At 37.9% G+C, this 26,408-nt stretch overlaps 2 protein-coding genes across 2 annotated transcripts; both read left to right on the top strand.

Moving 5' to 3' along the window:
• Window positions 1–5,642: 5,642 nt before the first annotated feature.
• Window positions 5,643–9,908, top strand: si:ch73-52e5.2 (protein THEM6). Its single transcript, XM_036556303.1, has 3 exons — window positions 5,643–5,669; window positions 6,978–7,482; window positions 9,109–9,908. Exons 2-3 carry the CDS (start codon window positions 6,985–6,987, stop codon window positions 9,214–9,216), a joined length of 606 nt encoding a protein of 201 aa, XP_036412196.1. The 5' UTR covers window positions 5,643–5,669; window positions 6,978–6,984; the 3' UTR covers window positions 9,217–9,908.
• Window positions 9,909–13,078: 3,170 nt separating this feature from the next.
• Window positions 13,079–24,747, top strand: ftr67 (finTRIM family, member 67). The gene is given in 9 exon segments (XM_036556451.1): window positions 13,079–13,390; window positions 13,393–13,749; window positions 14,588–14,683; window positions 15,506–15,739; window positions 17,137–17,290; window positions 19,021–19,080; window positions 19,898–20,017; window positions 22,192–22,248; window positions 24,123–24,747. Coding segments are annotated over 9 exon segments (1,389 nt in total). The 5' UTR covers window positions 13,079–13,135; the 3' UTR covers window positions 24,179–24,747.
• Window positions 24,748–26,408: the final 1,661 nt, after the last annotated feature.

Raw genomic sequence — 26,408 nt, forward strand, 5'->3', positions numbered from 1 at the left:
CTGGATGAATCATTAATAGTTAAACACTGCCCCACTCACTTATGTTCATTTGTTTATCTGGACCTTTATAAGCAAGAAGTTTGATGTAACCTTCACAAGCTTTAGTGGAAAACCCCTGCTCTGTATTGACGTCCTTTAACAAAGGCTGTCTTGTGAGGTTGACGTCACATTTGCCATTTAGTTGATGGAACATCCAGTTAAATATATCCACAGTTTAGGTTTGACTGTTTATATTTACATTTTAGACATTCCTAACTCAGCCCAGATATATCTTCAGTCTATTTCCAATTAATGATATCTTCAGTGCTTTGTGATCTAGTGCTAGTTCTAATAGCAGCCCCTGTGGAGAACCTTTAGCCTGCTGAACGCGACCGAGCATCTAAAAAGTCTTCAGGGTTAACAAGCACCACATTAGCTTGAAATATGTTGGACCCTTTCAAAAAACGCTTATGTCTGTTGCTAAAATTAGTATTAAAGGGGGGACCTATTATGTTTTTCTGTTTTTTTTTCCCCCCTTTCCTTTACTGTGCTATATAGCTTTTTGTGCATGTAAATGGTCTGAAAGCTACAAAGCTCAAAGTACAGAGGGAGTAACTCTGACCCAGAGAAACTGCTTATCTCAGCTGCCTGCTCTTTGGAATTCCAGCCCTTTACCTTTTTTACAAGATGACGCAATCTCATAACACAGTCCTTATATCCCACCTACCAGCAAGCTTGGCACGCCTTCATACAATGCACAGCAACTACTGCAGGCCACAAAGTGTTAATAGCGGTGATTTACAGCTACTCAGGAGAGAAGACTCTGGCAGCTGACCAGTTAGAACAGAGTAGGAGAGCTGACCAATCAGTGCACACTGGGCTCATCGGAAGGGGGACTTAAAGACACGGGAGCTCTAGCAGAGGGTGAATAGAGATGTATAGTATGAGAAAAATAATGTGTTTTTGGAACATCGAAGCATGTAAACCTATTCTAGACCCCAAAAATAAAATTATGAGCACTGAAAATGAGCATAATGGGTCCCCTTTAACTAGCATTACTTGCCTTCCACTGTCCAAATTTAGTTCCAGTACTTGAGCACAGAAGTACCAAGAATGGTTAAAATACCCAGAAATGTTCTCATTCTGACTAGTGAGGATGCTTTGGCTGCTGACTCGTGTTTTTCTAAGGTTTATGGGTTTCAGGCCCCTCCCCTCTTTAGATTACACCACTGATTGCACACTATTAGCAAGTGTACAGCACATCTTGTACTGGTGCCCTTCAGACTTTCTTTCTAGGAACACAAGTCTATGGTAAGCCCTTTTGCCAAACTGATTTGTTTGGCTATTCATAAGTACATTTAGAGGATGCATATTGAAGAGTTACGGTGTAATCAGAATGCTAGTTCAGAGACCTCTACAATTACAGTCAGACTAAAAGAAAGACTGTTAATGATATCTGCAGATACTCAAATCCAGGGCCATTTCTGAAAATGTCTGGGCCCTAGGCAACATACTAGTTTGCAACCACTACCCCCCCAACCTCCTAACCCTCAATTTCATTCTTTTGTAAGCTAGTATACAAAAATAATTAATACTTCTTTCAATTTAATTGGAAAAAACACAAATCTCTGGACTCTGTTATCTTTTTATACAAATAAATTGGATTATACTGCCTATAGCCAGAAATGCCCCTGCTTCAGATCTCTTATGCTGGCTTTATTGCAATCGGAGCAATTCAGCAAGCACACCAGGAAGCTAGAAGCAGTTCTCAGCATGGCATGAAAAGCTTCAGCACGCCTTTGATATCTACAGCTGCAATTCGTCTGGTCAGAATGATAAGAGCTGTCTAGGCAAAACTCAAAGACAATCATTGTAGATATGTAGATAGAATGACTTTTGACTGGTAATATCTTAATTCCCATATCTATAAAGGTCTTGAGGAACCGAAGATATTCATCAGAGTGAGTCTTTTCAGAACTACAGTGCAGATACATTTGGGTTGAGTTAGGACTTTCAATAATTTAAACATTAATAGTCCAAACCAAGCTGCAGATATTTAATTGGATGTTTCATATAACATAATGGCAAAAGTGACGTCAACCTTGCAAAGGTTTCAGAAATAAAGCGATATTTTAGCATTTTGACATTTTGACAGACATCCTGAAGTAGTGTTTGACTCTGTGGTTTGTCTGCTAGTGTCTGTGGGTTTAAATCTGCCTCAGGCTTTGCTTATTTTTTATTTAGAGAAAGTGTTTAATAAGTGGCATGCAAATTGCGCATGTGAAGCATTTGCGAGTGTTAATCAGGACAATCAAGCAAAACTATAAACTTGGCCTGCATTTTAAAATAGTTGTTTTCATAAAGAAATGTGTTCAAATTAACAACATAAGCTATTGTAGCTTTTATTCACTTCATGCTGAAGAAGAAATGACGTTGATCAATGAGCCCAGTGTGATTGGAGATGTCGCTGCTGTCAGAACAAAACCTTGTATCTCAATTTTTATCGTTTTTGACAATTTGAAAATGCCTGTTGTCCTTTATACTGTAAGTAAATTTCATGAAGAATGGACCAAAAGAAATGGCCCAAACTTACTTGGAAAAACGTCTGGTTCCATTGACTTAGATTAAAAGTAAAGTATGTTTTTTCCTTCTGCTGTTAAGTTACCAATTTGGAGATACAAGGTTTTGTTCCGATAGCAGCGATATGATAAAGTAACATTTACAAATTCTATTTAGTCTAGGCTTAGACTTAATCTGGGTCTGGAAAAGCAGGCATACAGACATGGACAAATTTGTTGGTACCCTTCCACAACAAAAGAACCCATAATTTTCTCTGAAAAAACTTGAAACTGACAAAAGTAATTGGCATCCATCTATGTTTATTCCATATTTAATAGATCAGACTAATCAGACTTTGCTTTTGACTTATGATTCCACAGAACATTTTAAATGATAAATTAAAATGGCATGAACAAAAATGATGGGACCCCTAAACCCAATATTTTGTTGCACAACCTTTAGAGGCAAGCACTGCAAACTGCTCCATCCTGAGCAAACTGCTCCAACTGTCTCAGGTTTGAAGGGTGTCTTCTCCAGACCGCATGTTTCAGCTCTTTCCATAGATGTTTGATAGGATTCAGATCAGGGCCCATTGAAGGCCACTTCGGAATAGACTAGTGTTTTGTTCTCTTATGCTTTTCGTGTGTGTTTTGGGTCATTATCCTGTTGGAGGACCCCTGACCTGTGACTGAGACAGAGCTTTCTGACACTGGGCAGTACTTTTCACTCCAGAATGCCTTCAGATTCAAGGCATCCTGTTCCAGATGCAGCAAAGAAGCCCCAAAACATAACCAAGCCTCTTCCATGTTTCACAATAGTTATGGTGTTCTTTTCTTTGAAAGCTTCATTTTCTCGTCTGTGAACACAGAGCTGATCTGACTTGCCAAAAAGCTCCAGTTTTGACTCATTTGTCCAAAGGACATTCTCTCAGAAGTAGTGTGGCTTGTCAATATGCATTTAAGCAAATTCCAGTCTGGCTTTTTTATGCTTTTATTTCAACAGTAGGGTCCTCCTGGGTCTTCTTCTATGGATCTCATTGTTACTTAAAAAGCGACGGATAGTGCCATCAGATACTGATGTACCTTGACCTTGAAGTTTAGCTTGTATCTCTTTAGAAATCTTCCTTGGCTCTATGTCTATCATTCGCACTGCCCTTCTGTTAAATCTGGGGTCAGTTTTCCTGTGTCCAGGAAGGTTCGCTACAGTTCCATGGACCTTAAACCTCCTATAATATTTGCAGCTGTGGGAACATCAGGCAAGATGGTCCTATAGCCTTTACCTTTAACATGTTCTCCTCAGACAGCTCTCTGTCCTTTGCTTTATGTGGTCCATGTTCAGTATGGTGCACACAATGATACCCCCTATGGAAAAAAAAATGATTCCAAATGTATTTATCAAATATATTTTTGCAATGTAAGAAAATAGTTATAACAAGTATTTGTTTAATATATTTTTAAAACACATTTATTTGCATTTGTTACTATATATATATATATATATATATATATATAATTGTATGTAGTTTTAAGAAATGTTAGGTCAGATAAAAATATATGTCGTATATATAGTGTGATACTAATTAAAGAAAACAGTTTGAAATATCACTACGATCCAATTATTTATAATCTTATCTAGGGGTACCAACACATCTGTCCAGGCCGACAGATTTTAGAATATCTTTGTGAAAAAAGTAATAAATAGTGTCTGTAGCCCTCAGTGAGACTTCTGCACCTGTCAACATGTAGTTTGGCCCACTCTTCCTGAGCAAACTGCTCCATCTGTCTCAGGTTTGAAGGGTGTCTTCTCCAGACTGCATGATTCAGCTCTTTCCATGGATGGTCGATAGGATTTAGATCAGGGCCCTTAGAAGGCCACTTCAGAATAGTCCCATGTTTTGTTCTTATCCATTCTTGGGTGCTTTTAGTGTGTGTTTTGGGTCATTATCCTGTATCTTTGTGTAAAAGTAATAGTTTTTCTTTTCACACTTTGCTTTACTGTATAAAAACAACTGGTTTTAGTTTCCTCACTTTTCAGAAGGAATGAAGCATTGTTTCAATGAACTGTAAGGGCACTAACAAATGTATCCATGTCTGTGTATATCCAAAAGTAGCCAGGCACTCCGTCTAATTAGTTAATTCGGCTACTTTGAAGGGCCCATATCATGGACATTCCTCACTATTTCTGAAATAAAATAGTTTGATGTAGTATGTAAGCATTGTTAAAGTTTTAAAACAGCATTCATTCCCCAGTCTATACAGTCCATATATGGAAACTAAGCTGCAAAACATTTTAAATGTATTTTTGTGACATTACAAAACAGCACACTTATATACATCCACCCATTCTGCCTGCAGTAGTTTAACCCTGCCCATTTATGCTGAACTTATGAGTGTTTCAGCCTGGACTGCTTTTTGAATGAGGCACAATAGACAGCAGCCAATCAGAACAGAGCATATTTACATATGTCAATCTTAATGGCACAGTCACAAAAACAGCCTGTTTTAAAGGGTAAAGAGAGGCTGGAAAATGAATTATGACTGTTTTTTGGATCACAAACCCATATAAACATTATAAGTAGACCTCAGCGAAAAAATGTAGGAGATGGGTCCTTTAAGGTGCACCCTTTGCTGACATAAGCAAATATCCAGTAATATCACCATATCCAGTCCTGAGTGTGGGCTAGAGTGGTATAAAGCCCCACAGCCCAGTACTGGTGGGCTTTATACCCACTTCTCTGGAGTGATGGAGCACCATCCAATTTCTCTGATGAGTTGAAGTGGCGTTTGTGATGGAACTAAGCATCCCATATCATTATCTGACCTCACTAACGCTCTTATATGCAATCAAATCCTCACAGCAATGTCCCAACATCTAGTGCAAAGTTTTCCCAGAAGAGTAGAGGCTGTAACTGCAGTAAAGGGGGGCAAACTCCGCATTAACACCCTTTGTTTCAGAATAAACGTGTCTACAAACGTTCGGACATGTAGTGTAACGTTAGCTGTACCGGGTCACGGAAAATAAGCTGTTTTAACCAGAAAGGAGGCGGAATCGTCGCTGCCCACGTGACTGCTGCGCACGCCAATCCAAACGCACACGGAAGTACCTTCATTCTGCACCCGGCTTCTCATAGCGTGAGTAAATGAAAATGCTGTCTGTTTGTAGCAATGAAAAAATCTCTGAATTGAACGTTTCTCATTTAGTTGAGTTCAGGCGTGTTGAATGGCTTGTTTTCTGATGCTGCAGCCGTATTTTGTCGCCTCTGCCCGGTTAGCCGCATCAACATGAGTGGGCAAAGCTAGCTAGCATTCTCTACTGCAGCCGGTGAGGCTGTAGAGGCTACAGTGAGAAGATGGTGGCTTTTCTCATGATGGTGTTTAAATATAAAAGATTTGCAGTTGCATTGTCAGAAAACAAGCTAAGCTAACTAAACTTAAGCATTTGAGGAATTTATTTAGGGTTGTAGAATACTTTGGACCTTGTTATGTTAGCTTAGGTTTATAATTTATGTAGGTTGTTAGCTTGAATACAGATGCTCTGATGCCTGGGTACTGTAGCCAAACCAAAACTGATTCATTACTGTGAATTACCTCTGAGGCCTGAATACTGACTAATGTGAATAATGTTTTTTTTCTGTTGTTGTCTTATGTTTGTGTATTTATTTACTCTCTTTGTGAATCTGTTTGAGCTGCATTTCAATATATAAAAGGTGTTATGTGGAGTATTATTAACATTATTATTATTATTTTTTTTTTTTTAATTACAAATAATATTATTATCCACTGTCCAGGTTCATCGATTCATGTCCAACCACTAAATTTAGTACCATAAGGAAAAATGCCATGAATTTTGTTCTGTGTTCCATGAATTTTATGCTGGGGGTCAACATGTTTGTGGTGGTCTGAAGGCCAAAAAGACAATAGAAGGTAGTTTTTTTATAATAATACTTCATATTTTATAAAAATAAAACACCTCAGAAATGCACATTTTAAAAGGAAAATAAGATTTGAATAAGTTATATATAGTATGAAATAAGTTTGTTTCTTGCTGGGTCAGGGTGTATGATTAGGGAACCTTTCTGGCCGTTCATATCAATTGTTCTGACAGGCCAGCTTTGGCCCATGGGCCACATTTTGGGCAGCCCTGGTCTAAAGTGATGAACATTGTGTAGTTATACCTTGGATTTATTTGAATTTTGTGCATTCATGTAATTTTCATTTACACTACATCAGTATTTATCCATATGTGTAAATCGATATGAAATATTTCCTCAGATTTGTGATTTAGGCAAGCTCAAAGAACAGATGGACCAAAAGAAATGAAAAATGTCAAATCTGGACACTAATGGGTTAATGGCCATGAGAAATTGTTGATCACTGAGTGACTTGAGTAGTCAAGTGTGTAGGCGTGTGTTTAATCCCACTTACGATCTCTGATTTTAGAGACAGCATGCTGTGGGTCCTGTCAGCCCTGTTGGTGCTGTTTGGCTGCTTTGACGTGTGGTACTTCCTGAGGGGGGCATGGGTCGTAATAAAATGTGCACTCCAGGAACCGGTCAGAGATGTGCTGGCTGAGCAGGTCATCCATAGCCGAGTGCTTCCGCAGGACCTGGACTTCATGGGCCACATGAACAACGCCCGTTACCTGAGGGAGTGCGATATGGGCAGGGTTGCCTTCTACACCCGCAACGGGATCTTCAAGGCCTCCCGTGTGCTGAAGGCCACAATGGTCATTGGAGCCTCGACCATCCGCTACCGGCGCTCACTCGCATTTGGGGAGGCCTTTGAGCTGCGTACCCGCATCGTCGCCTGGGATGAAAAGTCCTTCTATGTGGAGCAGAGATTCGTCTCCAAATCAGACGGCTTCATCTCTGCAGTGATGCTGTGCAGGCAAAACGTCCTTCGTAGCTCTCCAGACAAGATTTTGGAGTTCCTCTGCAAGAGAAAGGTAAGATCATGATGGCTCCTGTCAGGTGAGGTGTGCAGGAGTTACAATACACCATATCTTATTAGGGATGTGAATTATTAACCATTAACTGACAAATAAACAATTGTTCGATCAGTGCTATTGGTTAAAAACATTAATTCAATTTTAATTTTCAATAAGCAACAGTTCCTATTTGAATAGTTAGGTCTATCAGTTAAGTTGAGGAATGTTTTTCAATTGTACGCATGAGGGCGTAATAGGCAATTAGTTCTGCTAGATGAACCTACTAAAAAATGAACTGCAGAGCTAAAAATAGTGGTGTTTGGGACCACTGTTTAAAACAAACACCTACAAACAATAAGACAGACAACATCTCATTGATGGGCTAGTAATGAGTGATAAATATAGAACTATAGACTTTAAAATATAGCTCAGCTGGGTTTCCAAAAAGAATCTTAGCGCAAAGTTTATTCTTAAATGGTCAAGTAAGCATCACATTGCGCACTCTGCCTGCTAGTTAAGGTGATCTTAACACTAAGATGCTTTTGGAAACTGGGTCCTGTTTAGTTTTGGTCATATAATCATGAACATATTGTATTATACTCCAGTCCACAGTCCATACAAGGAGCACTTTTTAGTATCTCAGCGCATTAATACAGAATTCAGTTTATATGTGTGCTCATATGTTTGCAAAGATCAAGTATTTTACAGTGGCTTTCAACATGGCTCAGCCAATCAGATTTTAGAACCGGAAGTATCTGTTTAATTGATGGGTCACATCCTTCATGTTAGGTTTACCAGTTAAGGATTAATCACTGTCTAATGACGGTCGGTTATCAGCCAGAAGAACTGGCCAAATTTCCATTCCTATATCATTTTGTATTGTATCGTATGTACTTGTATTGTATGTAGTTGTGTTGTATTGAGTTGTATTGTATTGTATCATATTGTACTAAAGGTGTTGGCTAGTGTGTTAGTTCTTAGTACACCAATTGAATGTGCTAGCTCCTGACTAGCGCATTCAGTTGGAGCACTATAAAGCTCACCTTCTGTATCATGTGTCTATGCTGCAAATGAACCAGTTTAATTAGATTGGGCAAAACTTCACTGTGCCAAGTCTCAAATATTTTACTCACAAAATGTTGAGAGCACTAATATACTGAAAATGAATATAGGCCCATATCTTACATCTGCATTTTATTTTGTTTCCCTGAGGTCCACTTCTGACATTTGTGTGGTTTTATGTACCAAATCAGTCATCATTTAGTTTTACATGACAATTTTCCAACCTCTCTGTATCCCTTAGAATCTTTTAATTAATGTGCGCTTTAGACAAATATATGTAAATGAGAACTGATTAGCTGTTTTGTTTTGTGCCTCTGGTGTAAAACACTAAGCAGGGCTAAACTGCAGTAGAACTGAATAGATGGGTATGTAAATGAGCTGGTTTTCATGACATCAAAAAACAGTGAATTCAGAATAGACCATTTTTGCAGCTTGGTTTCCATATATGGGCTCTTTGGACCTGGGAGTGAATGGTATATTTTAAAACTTACAGCGTTTACATACAATGTCAAACTGATTTTCCATGAAATGGGCCCTTTAACGTACTAAAAATAGGCACATTTTCCTGGCTGTTTGTTTTAGGTGGAATGCCCTGATATCCCAGAGGACCTTCAGCAGTGGATCAAGTTCATCTCAGCTAGCAGTCAGGCACTGAGAGCAGAGAGTGGATTGGAGGACAAGACCAAGTGATTTCAGATAGGGACCATATATTCTTTATCAAGCACATTTGCCCTAGTTCTTATTTATGTGATGTGAGATACCTTAAAAGAACATATAATCTTGAAAAAAAAGGCATTTCTAGTTCTGAATGTGTACACCCAGCTTAAAATGTAGAGTCGTCCATTCGCCCATGCATATCTAAAACCTGTACCTGATATTTATAGAGTGCGTATTATAACTTTATGTAGAAAAACGGTACCTTAAAGCACTTTGAGGTCTTTGCATTCAACTTGATTTTCGTTACTTATACAACCATGTTTTCACATAAATTGGAACACTGTGGAGAATGTGGATAAAAATAGAATGTAATGCTGTGAAAATAGTACAAAGACAACATATCAAATTGTAAAAAATACGCCTTTTTTAAATCTGATGCCAGCAACACATTTAAAAATGTTGGGATGGGAGAAAAAAGGTTGGTAAAGTTGTTTCATGCTAAAATAAAACCTGGCGATTAATTGGGAACAGGTCAGTAATAAGATTGGGTATAAAAAGAGCCTCTCAGAGTCTTTCAGAAGTAAAGATGAGGACGGGTTTACCATTCTATGAAAGACCGTGCAGGTTAATAGTGCCACAATTCAAGAATAATGTTTCTCAGTGTAAAATAGCAAAGAAATTGGGGATTTCATCATCTACAGTACAGAATATCATTAAAAGATTCAGAGAATCCAAAGAAATCTCTGTATGCAGGGGATAAGTCTGAAAACCAATACTGGCTATCTGTGATCTTAAGGCTCTCAGGCAGCACTGCATGGGCTCAGGAACACTTCTGAAAACCATTGTCTATGAACACAGTTCGCTGCTGCATCCACAAATGCAAGTTAAAACTCTACTACAAAGAAGAAACCATATATAAACAGGATCCAGAAACACCGGTGCCTTCTCTGGGCCTGAGCTCAGTTGAGATAAACTAAGGCGAAATAGAAAAGTGTCCTGTGGACCGACAAATCAAAATTTGAAATTCTTTTTGGAAATCATGGACACTGCATCCTCCGGACTAAAGACCACTCGGCTTGTTATTATCACACAGATCAAAAGCTGGCATCTATGATGCTGTGTGGGTGCATTAGTGCACATGATGGGTGACTTGCATATTTGTGAAGGCACCATTAATGCTGAACTATATATACAGGTCATCTAGATAACGTCTTTTTCGGGGAAGGCCTTGATTATTTCAGCAAGACAATGACAAACCACATTCTGCATTTGTATTACAACAGCATGGCTCCATATTAAAAGAGTCCAGGTGCTAAATTGTCACCCATTAAAAACACTTGGCGCATTATAAAATGAAAAATATGACAAAGGAGACCCCAAAATGTTTGAGCAGTTGAAATCCTATATCAAGCAAGAATAGGAAAACATTTCACTTTCAGAACTAAGAAAAAGAAGAGGTGATGCAGCACAGCAACAAACATGCCCCCCTCCCAACTTTTCTGAAATGTGCTGCTGGCATCAAATTCAAAATGGGCATTTATTTTTCAAAAAACAAAAACATCTCTCAGTCTCGACATTTGATGTGTTGTTTTTATACTATTTTCAATTTTTTTTAAAATAGGGTTTACACGATTTGCATATCATTCTGTTTTCACTTATATTTTGCACAGCATCCCAACTTTCTTGGAAACAGGCTTGTACTATAGTTGATGCTGACTGGACACAGAGAATGTCTTTTGTTGAAAAGGGAACATTTGATTGCATGTACTGGGTCCTTAGAGACACTAGTATATCTGACCAAATACATAAATGAATAAATATGATCTGATCAAGTAAATTATAACCAAACATCTTTATCCTAAACTTGAAAATAGCTTTACTTCAAATGTGCAATAACTACTGATGGTATTTTTGCAGATTGAAAAGTAAAATTCTGGTGAAGTGTAAATGATTCTAGTGACTGTTAGTGAATATCAACAGTTACGTATTTATAGACTGTTTCTCCAGGTCTGTGTTATTCTAATGTACTGTCTATTTAATTTAAACCATCCTAAAGGATTGTTTATTATTTATATGGAGAATGTGTTTGTTTATTTTATTTAAAGTACTTGAGACGATGCACTGAAATGCAGTTTGCGCACAACAAGCATTTGCATGTTTTTAATTTAACAGGTATTATTTGAAATGAAATCAAGCAAAATGAGCAAGGTCTGCATTTTAAAATAAAGTCATTTTAATAAAGATTTGTGACTAATGTGTATTTCCTAATATTTCCACCAATAATTTAGCATTCCTAAACCCTGCCAGTTTGGAGCTTCAGTCTTCTACCTCTTCTTGCTTTAATACTGCCATCTAGTGCCTGTAGATTTCTAGGTTAGGTCCATAGTGGTAGTTTCAAAGGTGAATTACACCAAAATACCTGCATAACTTAATCACTGAGATGTACACAAAGTCATTCATAGTGGTTTGATGTACTTTATTGTAGAGAAGCTTGCCCCCTTTAAGATAAAAATTTGGAAATGTATGAAAAACAGCCATTCATAATTTCTGTGAAGATATATCCTAACATGCAAGACAGAAGACCACAAAATGCAATTCAAATAGACACAATTTAAGTGCTTTTCAGGGTTACAGGAACACAAAAAACCTGATTGAGAGAATTGATAAAACCATGTAAATTCATCTCAACAGGTCATCATATTTGCACAAACACACATTCTCACATGGTAGGAGCTAGCTAAAGTAAAAAGACTTAACTAACATATTAGAGTGAGTGAGAGATGAGTCCTGGGGTTGGGGCGGGGGTGTGCTGACTGTGTTCTAGCCCTCCCCTATCATTACATCAGTGATTGGTCTTTTAATCGTAACATGACTCAATTCTAATGACTCACTAAAAGATCAAATAAAAAGCAACATTAACGAATACTGTTAGTGAGTGCAGTCAGTTATTTTTTTGATAATGATTTTAATAGTCAAATAAATCTATTAAACTCTCTCATATTGTGACCTCATGATGCCAAAACATCTTAGAAATATACAGTTATATATTCCTTACATGCCCAACTTACTGAACAAATGCTCTGCTCTTTCTGCTTAGGTCAACGTGAGTCCACATTTGTTCTTTAAATGTGATTTTTGTTTCATGCTTTTGGAGAGAGATTACGTTTATTATTTCAACAAGCTTGTTGATGTGAATAACTCCATAGTAGTGAAGTGTAATAATGTAATAGGGGTTGTAAAAATATGGATGAGGTCCCCTATAGATAAGCTACAGATACTTCAATCGTCAACAAACTTTCCGGTGATACCCAATTGATTATCAACACCATTATGGTTAGGGTTACGTTTATGAGTATGTTGTTTTTGCATTGAGGTTGGGGTCAGGGATAGATTTAATTCATTTAATTTAGTCTTTCACACTCAACTTCAAGTTCAGTTGCATTTAATAAATATTTAGTCAAATGTTTAGTCAAACCACAGTACAGTATTAGTGTTCAAAATATTATTTTTATATATATTTTTTTACACATACACATTTTTTATATATATATATATATATATGTGTGTGTGTGTGTGTGTGTGTAAAAATATATATTTAAAAATATGTATTATTTATTATTATAAATATTATCAAAAATATTTATTTATTATTTATATTTTAAGTTATATGTGTAAGTTATATTTACTACTGGATTTGTGATCCATACATGCCTCCCCTCCAAATGCATTTGTCTGTTGTAATATGAAACATAATTATAATAAAAAATATAAATATAATCTAAAATATAAATATAAAAAATATATATAAATAAAAAAACCTTTTCACAATTCCCTCCGGGCTTCCGGATACAGGCCCCTCCCTCTCACTTGTCACATGACCCTCCTTCTTCCTGCAAAAACAAACCCTGCCTGTCCGCCTCGCCCCGCAGTGTTTACTGTCATAAACCAGAAAATGGCGCAGGCTGGAGTGTTTTTGGAGCAGGATCAGTTTAACTGCTCCATCTGCCTGGACGTCCTGAAGGACCCTGTGACGGTGCCGTGCGGACACAGCTACTGTAAAGGCTGCATCAAAGGCTACTGGGACCAGGACGACTACCTGGGCATTTACGGCTGTCCCCAGTGCAGGCAGAGCTTCGCCCCGAGGCCCGTGCTGGGCAGGAACACCATGCTAGCCGATGTCGTGGATAAGCTGAAGAAAACGGGTCTCGGTTTCCCTCGTCGGCGGTTCCCGAGGCTCCTATGTCCGAGCCGACGTTCGCCGAGCCCGGGGACGTGGAGTGCGACGTGTGCATCGGTCGGAAGAATAAAGCCTTCAGGTCGTGCCTGGTTTGCTTAGCTTCGTACTGCGAAACCCACCTCAAGCCTCACTACGAGTCCCCTGCCTTCCAGAAGCACAGGCTCACGGCTCCGTCCAACAAGCTGCAGGACAGCCTCTGCTCTCGCCATGACAAGCTTCTGGAGGTGTTCTGCAGGACAGACCAGCACTGTATCTGCTACCTTTGTCTGACAGATGAACACAAAGGCCATGACACTGTTCTGGCCTCAGCAGAGATGACAGAGAAAAAGGTAGAATTTCTAGGCCATACTGGGGTCTTTTGTGTTATTGTGTAACGTGTACGACATTGTTAAAGGGGGATTCATCTTAATTTTTGCATTATTAAATTATTATGTTGTAAACAAAGGCATTCAAAGTAATTGATGTGAACTGCTCCAGTGTTCCCTTGTAGAGAAACTTAGCCGGTCAGAATTGATCACAGTGGTGGTGATAGGAACCAGACGTCTGAAGTGTTTAATGTATCTAAAAGCTCTTTCACAGAAAGGTGTTACATGCATTGGTTATAAATATGCTGCCTAATGCGTGAGACATTGTTTTTCAAATTAGGTTTGATTTAAGGGTTGTTATTTGTGATATTAAGATTTGGTCTAAATTATTTTTTAATACATTAATGCGGGGGGAGGTACATGCAGGGCAAAATAATCCCCAAAGAAAGACGACAGAAGACACGTGTAGGTTCACTGGTGGTTTGAATAGTAGATAAATTGGTTATATTCGCATTGCAGACGTGACGCCTGGTTCCTATCACCACCACTGTGAATATGTCAATACGTTTTTCTACAGTTAACAATTTCAGATCAAAACACCCTCATTATATTGAGCACAGTTTATCATATTATACTATTTAAAATTCTTGTTTCTCGTCAAGGTGACTTTTTGCCCACCTCTAAAACGTCTTCAGAGTTTTTCACCTCCCCCTTCCACCACCCCCACTGACCATAGAGAGAAAGCACCCAGCTAGCTCAGAGACCCTCCCTGACACTATGCAAAATATGTCACGATATGAAAAGGAAAGAAAGTTACATTATCCTCTAACTTTAAACATTCAACATTTGCATGTGTTTACAGAACACCGTGGCCGAGATGCAGAGGAATTCTCAACAGAAGATTCAGGAGAGAGAGAAGGAGTTGCAGGATCTGAGACAGGCTACGCAGTCTCTCACTGTGAGTAGGAGACTTGAAATATCTACTCAGAACAGATAAGCCATGCTGATGGGCTCACATTCAGGGTTTCTTTCATCATTGTTAGACATTATCTGTTGTTTCTATTGATCAGTTTGTTTTTTGGTTGATTTGGGATTAGAAGGTAGCTACTTCTGTGGTTCCTCTCGACCAATCACCAGCATCATTTACCATTCTGTGTGTTTCTTCTTTTATGGTGTAATGAAAGTCTTATTGCCTTCAACGTGTCCTCTAGTGTATTTAAATATGTGGATTATATAAAAGTATCATGCAAACATTAAGAAGCTTAACTTCTTAACAGCATGCGTGTCATCTGATCATTGCAACAGAAAAAAAGGAAATACTTTCCTGATATTAAAAAAATGTGGCTGTTATTATTTTTGCAGCACCCCTTAAAGGGCACTTATCTAACATTTGTCTTGTATTGTAAGGCCCTGTAAAGCATTTGTGTAGGTTTATGTACCAAAAACATGTATGTATGTAAATCATCAAACTTTATTTCAAGAAAGTGAGGAAATTTAGTTTTACTGTAAAATAAGACAAGCTGACTTTCTAAGTGGCTACATCAGTCAAAACTGTGACACCGTTTACACATCATATGCCTTTCCACAAACTACACTAAAACATTTTTGAGGCAAAACTTGATACATTAATATGGTTTTAATACTATGTCACTTTTAAGAACCTGTTTGCTTTGGTACAGAGCAAGTCTTAGTGTATCATCCTGTATAATAACAGTCAGGGAATCCACTGACATGTTTACTTTTCAAGTCATCTGCATTCTGATCCATTCGTTCCTTTCAGCTCTCTGCGCAGGCAGCTCTGGAGGAGAGTGAGCGGATCTTCACGGAGCTGGTGTGCTCTATAGAGCGGCGGCGCACAGAGGTGAAGGAGCTGATTCGGGCTCAGGAGAGAGCAGCCACAGGCCAGGCAGAGGAACTGCTCCGGCAGCTGGAGCGGGAGATCGCTGAGCTGAAGAAACGAGATACTGAGTTAGGCCAGCTGGTCCAAGCTGAGGACCATATCTCCTTCCTCCAGGTAGCACCTCTGACCTGGATGGTCAAAAAGCTGTACCAAAATGGAAATGGGTTTGAGAGGCTCCGCAAATATGTCTATTTGAGCATGTTGGTGCCTGCAGTATATACTTGTCATGTCCATGAAATCTGGTCAAAACATTTTTAAATAAAGTTGACAAACATTCTATGTGATATAGCTTATGGAATCTTAAACTAAAAGGGAGATTCTGGCCAAAATGAAAAATTTAGCCTTTGTTACATCTGTTGTGAACAAGTACATCATGTAGAGGTGCTGCAGTAGTCTGTGGAGTAAGATTGTCTCCTTCTGATGATGTATCTAGAAGGTGGAAATAATTTTGAAAAAGCTGCTTTGGAGGTGGGTTTTTAAGTGTGAGTTGTTTTTATTTTTTAGCGGAAGGAAGGCAGATTGCTGATGTTACTGTGAGTAAGCAGAATATTTTATTGCAGCCATATATCCATAGTAACTCCTTGAAATCATCGTTACAATGGAGAGACTGAATTACTCAACTGACAGATTGACTCATCAGATGAAGATGACCACTAGCTAAAAGTTTAAGTTGCAAGGCAGCTGGCTACTTAGATATATAACTAGCTTGGTTGTATTTATTAGCCTTTCAGGCTATCAGTTAGGCTAGGCTGACACCTTAGGGATTCCTTATAGTCCTCTGAAGTCATGTGTCTTTCTGTAGTCAACAAAAATGAATGGGATTTTTGAAAATCACCAAACTTGATACTTTTTTGTACTATGTACATTTTTCAGTTGATTGTAACTGAATCCTCTGACTTACGAGGTCATTATTGAGTCGAAATATGAACATTGCTACATCAGTGCGACTCTTGTGCTCTGAAATGACATTGCATGAAAGTAAGTCTACTATTAAACTTCATCAGTAACAACACCAGCTACTCCTAATGTACTCTACTACTGCCAAAGCAACTTAACTACCACTATTATGGTAGAACCGATGAGCCTGAGGGAAACAGTGCTGCACTATAGATTATTGCATAAAATAACAAGTAACATATGAAACTCTAGTTTTAGGCATGAATGTCTCTTTCGTTAGATTTGCGGTGACATGTTAACATGGCCCTCTAACTATGGGCGTCCTTGACAACGTCAAGGCACAGCTGTTATAGTAGGCTTTCACTACAGGCTTATGTATGTAGGCTGTATTCATGAATTCATGCAGTCATCAACACTGGGAAGTCTTAAGTGAAACCTATCAGCTTCTTTATGCTAGAGCTCATGGTTATCTATGGACAGCAACACATCTTTTACATCCGTTTGTGCATTATCCATTATCTACTTTCACTATATGCTATATATCGTGTTTTTCTGTGGGTTGCAATATCACTGACATCCAGCCTCTTCCTCTTTTGCTTGATGTTCATGTTTAGAACTACAGATCTGCATGCATTCAGCCTGTGACCATGGACGTACCGGGCATCACCGTGGACCCAGGCTTTGGGTGTGTGATGAGTGCTGTGTCTGAATTCCAGGCTCTGCTTGAAGATGTCTGCCAAGGTGGATTTGTGAATATCTCAGAGAAAGGTGAGACATCAGTGGCTGTAAATCCAAGCCATGCAGGTTTGAGATTTGTTTCACAAGTAAAGCAACGATAAAGGCATTGCATTGTTTCACATATTCACGTCATCTATAACCCTCATACAGTGCAGGCTAGATCACAACTAGAGTACTTTTTTGAACCTGTGATTATGTGATGTCATGTTCTTAACTCCTTTTTTCCCTCTGGGGTAACAGAGTCAGGGTTCCCACATGTCTGACCTGGAACACTATGGAAATTTATAGCCTATGGATGGAAAATCAGGAAATTGATAAAATATCTTGGAAATATTAGTGTAAATTTGAGCCATTGAGTCACAGTCATTGCATATTTTAGCTGCTAATATCTAGTTTGAGCAGTTGGTAATGTTTGCTTCTGATATTTTAACAGAATGTTCACTAAAATGATGAGTGGTTTTTGTGGGTGTAGAGTTGGGCAACTTAATGATATTTTATTGTTATTGTGAAAAATTAGGTCACAATACGCTTTTCTGAGTACATTGTTGAAATCGTTAGTACTTAAACACTGACTAACTGCATGCTTCATTACAAAGTTAGCATAATTTAGATTTGGTACAGCACAGTTTGTGAAACATTGAATAAAAATAATTGTAGGTATTATTATTATTATTATTGTAGTTATTATTATCATTCTTCTTCTTCTTCTTCTTCTTATTATTATTATTATTATTATTATTATTATTATTATTATTATTATAGTATTTTATGTGACACTACAGGTTCTATTTCGTTCCAACTCATTAAATATAAAAAAATGAAATACTGTGACGCATATCATGTATCATGAAAATTTCTTGAAGTATTGTGATATAATATTTTTCATATCACCCAGTCCTATGTGGGTGCGTGCCAGTATGTCACCTAGCAAGTAGTGGGGATTTAGGGATTGTACTGATGACTATGAAGGACCTATATAATGGAAAAGTAGCATGGAAACATGTTTAAAATATCATAACATCCATATAGTCTATATGTGGACTGCTGCAAAAACAACAACAGCCTGTTTCGAAGTCATTGCTTTTAGCAGTTTAGCCCCGCCCATTTGTGCTGAACTTACAATGAGCGTTTCAGTTGTTTTGGCTGCTTGTTGACCAAGATATAATACAGGATAGCCAATCAGAACAGCTCTTATTTATGTAGATCAGTTTTAAAAGTACAGTAGCAAAAACAGACTGTTTTATTCTAAGGCATAAAGAGAGGTTGGAAAATTAGTTATGACTACTTTTGGTACATAAACCCAGGCAAAAATTATAAGTGGACCATAGTGGGGAAAAATAACATACATTAAAAATGTAAGATTTTGACCCTTTTATGTTAAGAAAGTCGATAGTTGTGCGTCATTTTAAGATCACCTTTTGTGAGCAACAGCTAACATGTAGAAAATCATAGCCATGGGGGAAAAACCATAGGAACCCTGAGATTGTTTAAAGTAGTTTAAACATGATTGTCTACTTGTAGTTGCTCATTTTATGTTTAGTGTTTCAATTAAAAACAGTTCATTTTAAAGCTTAGCTGTTTTTAATAAATATCGGAGTGGTATCAGCCGATACTCAGTGTTCAGTATTGGTATCGGAAAAGAGAAATGTCATATCTCCACTACAAAGACAGCAAAGAAAGAATTTATATTGTATAATACGTGTCTTAGTCCTGTCATTCTAAAGGTACTTTATACTAAGGTCTTTTTCTCTTTTTTACAGTGAAGGATGTCATCATTATTCACAATACAAAACCAAAAGCAGACACCGAGCTAAATGCAGGTGAGAGTTCATGTCAAATAACAGTAAATTATGGATGTGAAGGAGATACACTGTTGCTCAAAAGTAATAAGCAAAAAGCAGTTAAGTAAACTTGTGTGTGTTTTAAAGAAAAAAATGTGATTTTATGTGTGTACAGCTGTTCAAAGCTGTGTTTGCCAGTCATGTACTGGCTAGCACCTTTGAGTTCTGCTCCAAATTAGCTAAATTTGTCACTACCGAAACTTTTAAAAAGTTTTAGAGCTGTTGTTTTGGTAGTGACAAAATGGAATGTTCAGTCATTTCTTTTTTAATAAAATAAACAGAATTAAGGTATATGGTCGCTCAAAGCAAAAGGATTTTAGCCTAAATTCCAAGCCATTACAAAGTCTGAAATGGGTTTCCAACACTGACTTTGAGCCACTTCCATTTGATATTTCATATAATATAATGCTAATGTCTGCAAGTTCCAAATAATTTGAAGCTGTGAAACAAAAGAATTTAACATTTGTCCAGAATGTCCGAAATAAGAAAGAGATCAATATTGAGAATGATGTCACAATAAACATGCATCTCCAAAAATACCTGCTTTACTTAAATCTTAGAGTAGATTGTGTACATTTTATTATATTACGTTCATGCAGCCTGTGTAAGGTATTTTAATAACAAGTGATTCCAGGTTTTTTAATAGTAGAGGATGTGTTGTGTTGAGCAGCTTCTAATTTTGCCATTTTCCAGATTATGGTAAATCCTGTTTGTATGCAAGACTCCCAGGTGGGGATTTGTACAGAGAGAGCAGATTAAAAGTGATTTTAATAATAAACTAATTCTTCTTTCCCAGCTCTTCCTCCAGTGGCCCAAGTCACCTTTCCAGTGACCCCGATTTTTCAAAGCTTTGGCAGCCAAAACGCTTTTGGAGCTGCTGCACCCACGTTTAGCGGTTTTACGTTCACATCATTCGGTGAGTGTAAGGATTGATCCTGAATAAATCAGACATTAAATGAAAATGAAACAGTTAAATCAATTTGCACATACACTGACCGGCCCTTCATTAAGCACACTTGTCTGATACCTGGTCCATTTACCATATAGGTGTACTTTGTAGTTGTACAATTACAGGCTGTAGTCCATCCACTTGTGACAGCACAACACACATTACCACAAGTGTCACTGCAGTGCTGAAATGATCCACCACCCAAATAGTACCTGCTCTGTAAAATAGACACAAGTGTAGAAACAAGGAGGTGTACTTAATAAATTGGCCGGTGAGTGTAAATCCAACAACAGACCCCCACTGAAATAATGCTCTGAGTCTATAATGGAGTCCAGAAAAGCTCCAGCAGTCACAAATTCTACCTGGAAATCAAGGGTATAGAGACACTACCTAAATCCATCAATCAATCAATCAACCTTTGTTTAAACTCAGAGTACACTGAGGGAGACCCTCATTTAAAATGTAGCCAATACAGAAATCAGGGATTGAAAAAATTGGATTGTAAAAACATATCAAATGCTAAAAAAAGTAATAATAATAGTCATAATAGTAAATTTAATTGAAAAAACAGTATAATAACTTAATAAATGACAGATCAAACAGGGATAAAATGAACAAAAACATAGTTAATGAAATAAACAACGGAATAGAAGATGTTAAACAATAACATGTCGTCATTAGCTAAGAAGTAAAATAAATAAAAAAGAATAATAAAAGTGACACAATAACTAAAATGGACCAAAATCATAATAAGTGTTAACTAAAATCAAATAAAACAGCTGCAGGCTGAGTGGAGGTAAAGTAGAAGTTTAAAATGTTCATGTGACACCAGCGATCGAAGCTTTAGAGTTTCCTGTTATGAATTCCAGCTCACTGCTGCACTGTAGCCAAAAGCAGATTTTCCCAGTAAAAGCTCTCAGCACCTGAAGGGTAATCCAATCACTGGAACAAGTCCGGTAAAATGCATTATTTACACTGAGCATTTTTGTGATGTACAGTGGCTTATGGCCAGTAAGCGCTTTATAGATAAAAGGAAGCCAATGGGTCTCCTGCAGCCCAGCCAGAGATGACCAGCCAACCTTTTCATGTAGTACAGAGTGATGGCAGTTGTAGGGGTCACCAGTAAAAAGACTACACTAGAGTAGTTACAGATGTATATCTGTATATCACATCACCATAATCCAGGATAGACAATAGCGTTGCTCCAACGATCTATTTCCTTGTGTAAATTGGGAAACAAACTTTGTTTCGATGCAGGAAGCCAAGTTTTTGCCTCAGTTAACATGTAAGCTTGTTAACAAAAAATTTTGCAACACGTCTGATCCCACAAGACAACCCCATAGCTGTATGCAAATAAAGAGTAAGTGTATATTAAAGTATGCAGAAATGTGTTCTCTGCAGAAGTTGTTAACTTAAAAAAATAAACATCTGTTTTGACCAGGCGTGCACAAACAGACATCTACATGCTTGTTATGAGTTTTCTAGGGGACTTTCAGCCGTGCTAACTTGTTACATCCGTGCCTTGATGACTGGCTTGTTATCAGTCGGTCAGTGTTGACGAGCGCACCATCACTAATTTGAGCTCTGCCTTCATGAGACGTTGGATTGATTTAGAAATTTCGCGCTCAGTTTGTTCCAACCCTAATAAGTCAATTAAGTATAAACCCTAATATGTTCCCACCGTCGTTAAGCCCAAAATGCCTCATGGTTGTACCCAGATGTTCTCGTTACGAAATCATGTCTGGCCCATAGTGCTTAGACCTGTAGTTGCAGTTCAAAACTAAAGAAGCAGACTTCAGACACCGGCATTCGGCTGATTGACTGTATTTGGGCTAATAGGTAACCAGTGGTTCCCAAACATTTTACAATCCTGGACCCCCTCAGGCATTAAACTTCCTGCTGTGTACCCATCTGTTACACACGCGCCTATATTAACATGATATGTAAGACATTTAGACTTATAAAATCAATCGACCTTAATGAATATATATGTATTCAAAAGTTTGGGTACACTGGTCAAAATTTCTGTCACTGGGAACAGCTAAGCGAGTAAAAGATGATCTGATTTCCAAACAGCATAAAGATGACATAGTTCTTCAATATTTTAAGCAAGATTGCTTGTTTATTTCCGTCTTTTACAGTTTCAAAATACCGAAAAAGGAAAAGGACCCAAAGCAGAAGTTTGGGCATCCTGTATGGTCAGTACTTAGTAACACCCCTTTGGCAATTATCACAGCTTGTAAATGCTTTTTGAAGCCAGCTAAGAGTCTTTCAATTCTTGTTTTGGGGATTTTCGCCCATTCTTCCTTTCTTCTATTCTTCCATTCTTCCATTCTTCCTAGAAGTAAAGGCTTTTAGTTCTGTGAGATTCCTGGGCCGTCTTGCATGCGCTGCTCTTTTGAGGTCAATCCACAGGTTTTTGATGATGTTCAGGTCAGGGGACTGTGAGGGCCATGGCAAAACCTTCGGCTTGCGCCTTATGAGGTAGTCTGTTGTGGATTTTGAGGCGTGTTTAGGATCATTATCCTGTTATAGAAGACATCCTCTTTTCATTTTCAGCTTTTTTACAGATGGTGTGATGTTTGCTTCCAGAATTTGCTGGTATTTAATTGAAACCATTCTTCCCTCTACCAGTGTCACTGGCTGCAACGTGCTTAACAGTTGGAGAGATGTTCTTTTCATGAAATTCTGCACTATTTTTTTTTCTCCAAACATACCCTTGCTCATTGCAGCCAAAAAATTCTGTTTTAACTTCATCGGTCCACAGGTCTTGTTCTTTTGCAAACTTCTAACACTGAATTTATTTTTTTTTTTTTGGTGAGGATGCAGGAAAGCTTTTCTTCTGATGACTCGTCTGCACATATTTGTGCTCGTTTCGCTGCACAGTAGAATAGTGCATCACCACTCCAGTGTCTACTGAATCTTTCTGAAGGCCTTTTGTAATCACACGGGGGTTTTGATTGGTCTTTTTAACAATCATACAAGCAGTTCTCTCTGAAAGCCTTCTTGGTCTTCCAGATCTCTGCTTGACCTCCACCATTCCTGTTAATTGCTAGTGCTAGGCAGCTGTTTAGTGGAGTCCATGGCTACTGATTGTTGGGACAAGGTTGGAAGAATCAGTGTTTATAAAGCTTTGAAATTTGCATGACCTGGCCTTTCCTAATTATGACTCTGAACAAGCCATAGCCATAACAAGCTAATTAAGGTCCGAGACCTTGGCAAAAGCCATCCGAGAGCCCAACCTTTGCATGGTGCTTCTTTCCTTTTTTTACTGTAAAATTGTACCAAAACTATATGCATACACTTATCTTGTGTCAGACACACTCACACTCTCTGAAAAATGATACTAAACTATCAGTGGGGTGGTACTTTCAAGGGTATGTCTTCAGGACCTTTAGTTAAGAAAGCCTTGAGCCTTAAGACCATTAATGTATCATTTAGTGGATATTCACATCCTTTACTTTGGAGAGCACACGTACTTCTACAGTACCTTTTTTCTGACAGTGCACTTCTATTAATGTTTACTTGAAACAGAATAATGCTTGGGATGTTTCAGTACTACTGTATAACAGGTGTGGGTCAGTCTGGGGTTCCTGTCAGAGCTCAGGGAGGCAGAAGACTGAAATTTCTTCATTTGTAATCATAAAGGTTGCAGCAGCAATATAAGAGAGCAAATATATGTGAGTATCTGCAGCTGTAAAATGACCTTACCTGAGCTACAGATTACGTATATCACGTTATCTAACGTCCTCCACTCAGACTTTATCAGCACTACAAATATATTAACAACATTCTAACAGCTAAACACTGACAACTGCAGCTACGAACCAACTGACTAAAACTGTGATCTAAAAAGTTTGTAATTGTGCGGCCGAAAATGAAATAAAATGAAGATTAATCTTGGAATTTTTTGACGTGCCTCTAGTGCCTTTCACTGTACCCCTTGGGCACCATTGTTTGGGAACCACTGGGGTAAACTGTAAATTTAACCCTGGGTAATTGTCGCTTTAAGGTTACTATGAGAAGTTGGCTTCTGAACTCCTTTCTCTTATTTATTTTTTTTTTTCTTTAGCTTCCAGACCTTCCGGTGCTCGCCTAAGAACTCAGCAGCGGAGGAGACGGAGGTAGCCTCATTGTAGGACTGACGGAGAACTGACCAGTATTCATAGTTTGTTTTATTTACCATTATCTGTGCATGATACGACAAGAAAATATTTTTTTATTTAAAACAACTTAAGCTTCACACACTAATTTAACCATGAAAGACAGATATATTGCAGAGTAGATATATCAGTGTTTTTATTTTGAAAAAGATATTGAAAATGTTACTTAGTTTTATTTTCACTGGACAATGCCAGCAAGCTGCTCGCATCCATTCAGTAGCATGACTTCATTAGTGAATCAGATTCTGTTACCATATTAAATGCACAGCTTTTAAGTATTTGTACAAAGCTAAAAATATTACGTACAATATAAAAGAGACTTTATCCACAGTGTAATTATTTGACTGACGTGAACAAGATGTAATTAGCTGCCTGAACTAGCTTTTATGTTAATTGCTATTTGTTCATAAAGTATGTGTGAACTGTCAGAATGTTTGTGAAATAATGTTTTATGTAAGGCATTGTTACAAGAAGAATGCCAAAATGCTTATTTTTCAGAACATGGAAAATAAAGTGTTTTTCCAAGTGACTTCATGATTGCATTGCATAGTATTTATTTCATGTTGGACCATATTACCCACTTGTTCATTTGCATAATTTGCTATTAATTAGTTTTACTTGCACATGACCAAGTAGGATTCTCAACTTTCAGTTTCCTTTTTCAGTGTTACAGTTTATGGACAAAAAACAAGTTCAGCTAGAATCTGTGTTGTTGGTTGTTCTCAGATTGCACTTCAATAAACACCAAGATAAACTGTAACTAAAAAAACAAATCCATCTCTGAGGGGGGGAGCAGCATGACCAAGCTTTGTTTAGATTGTATTACAAACTGCTCCTTGTAAGCCTTGAAGACAAGGGTGATGGCTTTTACTGCTGTTTAGCGTTACACTAATTCATCGAACTCCTCATTTGTTGCATTAAATTTTTAAAAATAAAGGCTCCTGTATGGTTATCTGCTTGAATGTATAGTTCTGAAAAACCCAACTGGTATAGTACCTTTTAAAAGAACACCCCAGCCAAAATGAAAAATGTACCCAATGCTACATCTGTTGTAAACATTCTTATTCACATCCTACAGCAGTGCTGCCGTAGTCTTTCCAGTGATATTTTCTGCTTTAACGATGAGGAAGACCCTCTTCTGATGATGTGTCTTGAAGGTGGGAGGAATATCTCAAAAACTACTTTTAGCTAAAAGCTAAGGTTAGCAAAGTAGTAGAATATCTAGATATCTTCCCTCAGTTGGCTTCTTTTCTCTGACTGAACAGGTAAAAATTTGTCTCTGGCATAAATTTTATGCTGAATATGACTACAATTATAAAATATTTAAATTTTTTAAATACTCCATCAGGTATTATTTATTTATTTTGCTTTAAAAATCCCTTGTTCTACCACATCCCAAAAGGTTTCCTATTGGATTCAGATTTGGTGACTGGAAAAGCTGAAGAACACTAAACTCATTGTCATGTTCATGAAACCAGTTTGAAAAAACTTTTGCTGTGACATAGCCATTAGAAGATGGGTAAATTTTGGCCATGAAGGGATGCACGTGGTGAGCAACAATACTCAAATAGGTTGTGGCATTTAAGTGATGATCGGTATTAACAGGCCCAAAGTATAACCAGAAAACATTCCCCACACCATTACACCACCTCCACCAGCCTGGACTGTTGACAAGGCAGGTTGGGTCCATGGATTCATGCTGTTGGTGCCAAATTCTGACCCTACCATCTGTGTGCCTGTCTTCAACTGTCCAGTTTTGGTGAGCTTGTGCCCACTGCAGCCTTAGGTTTTTGTTTTTGGCTGACAGAAGTGAAACCTGACATGGTCTTCTGCTGTTGTAGCCCATCCTCCTCAGGTTTGACATGTTGTGCATTCTGAGATGCTTTTCTGCTCAGCACAATTGTGATTTTATGTGTATATTTAAAATCTAGCAACCCTGATCTGGCTCTGAACAGCAGTGAGTCAGCTCTTTTAAGTGACTGAGACTCACACATTTAGGTCTGATCTCACGCTCCCACAACACAATCAACATTTTTCACTCATTTTTATGTCTCTCCCCAAAATGACCCACAGATGAACCTGAATGCTCATACAATTTCCCACTACTTCAACTTTAAATTAATTCAATATTAAATTGTCCTACATAGTTTTAATGCAGGTAGCATTTTCTGATAAGATGATTTAGGCTCAAAAGA

Source organism: Colossoma macropomum, unplaced genomic scaffold (genome assembly GCF_904425465.1).
Source record: "Colossoma macropomum unplaced genomic scaffold, Colossoma_macropomum, whole genome shotgun sequence".
NCBI classification, from domain to species: domain Eukaryota; kingdom Metazoa; phylum Chordata; class Actinopteri; order Characiformes; family Serrasalmidae; genus Colossoma; species Colossoma macropomum.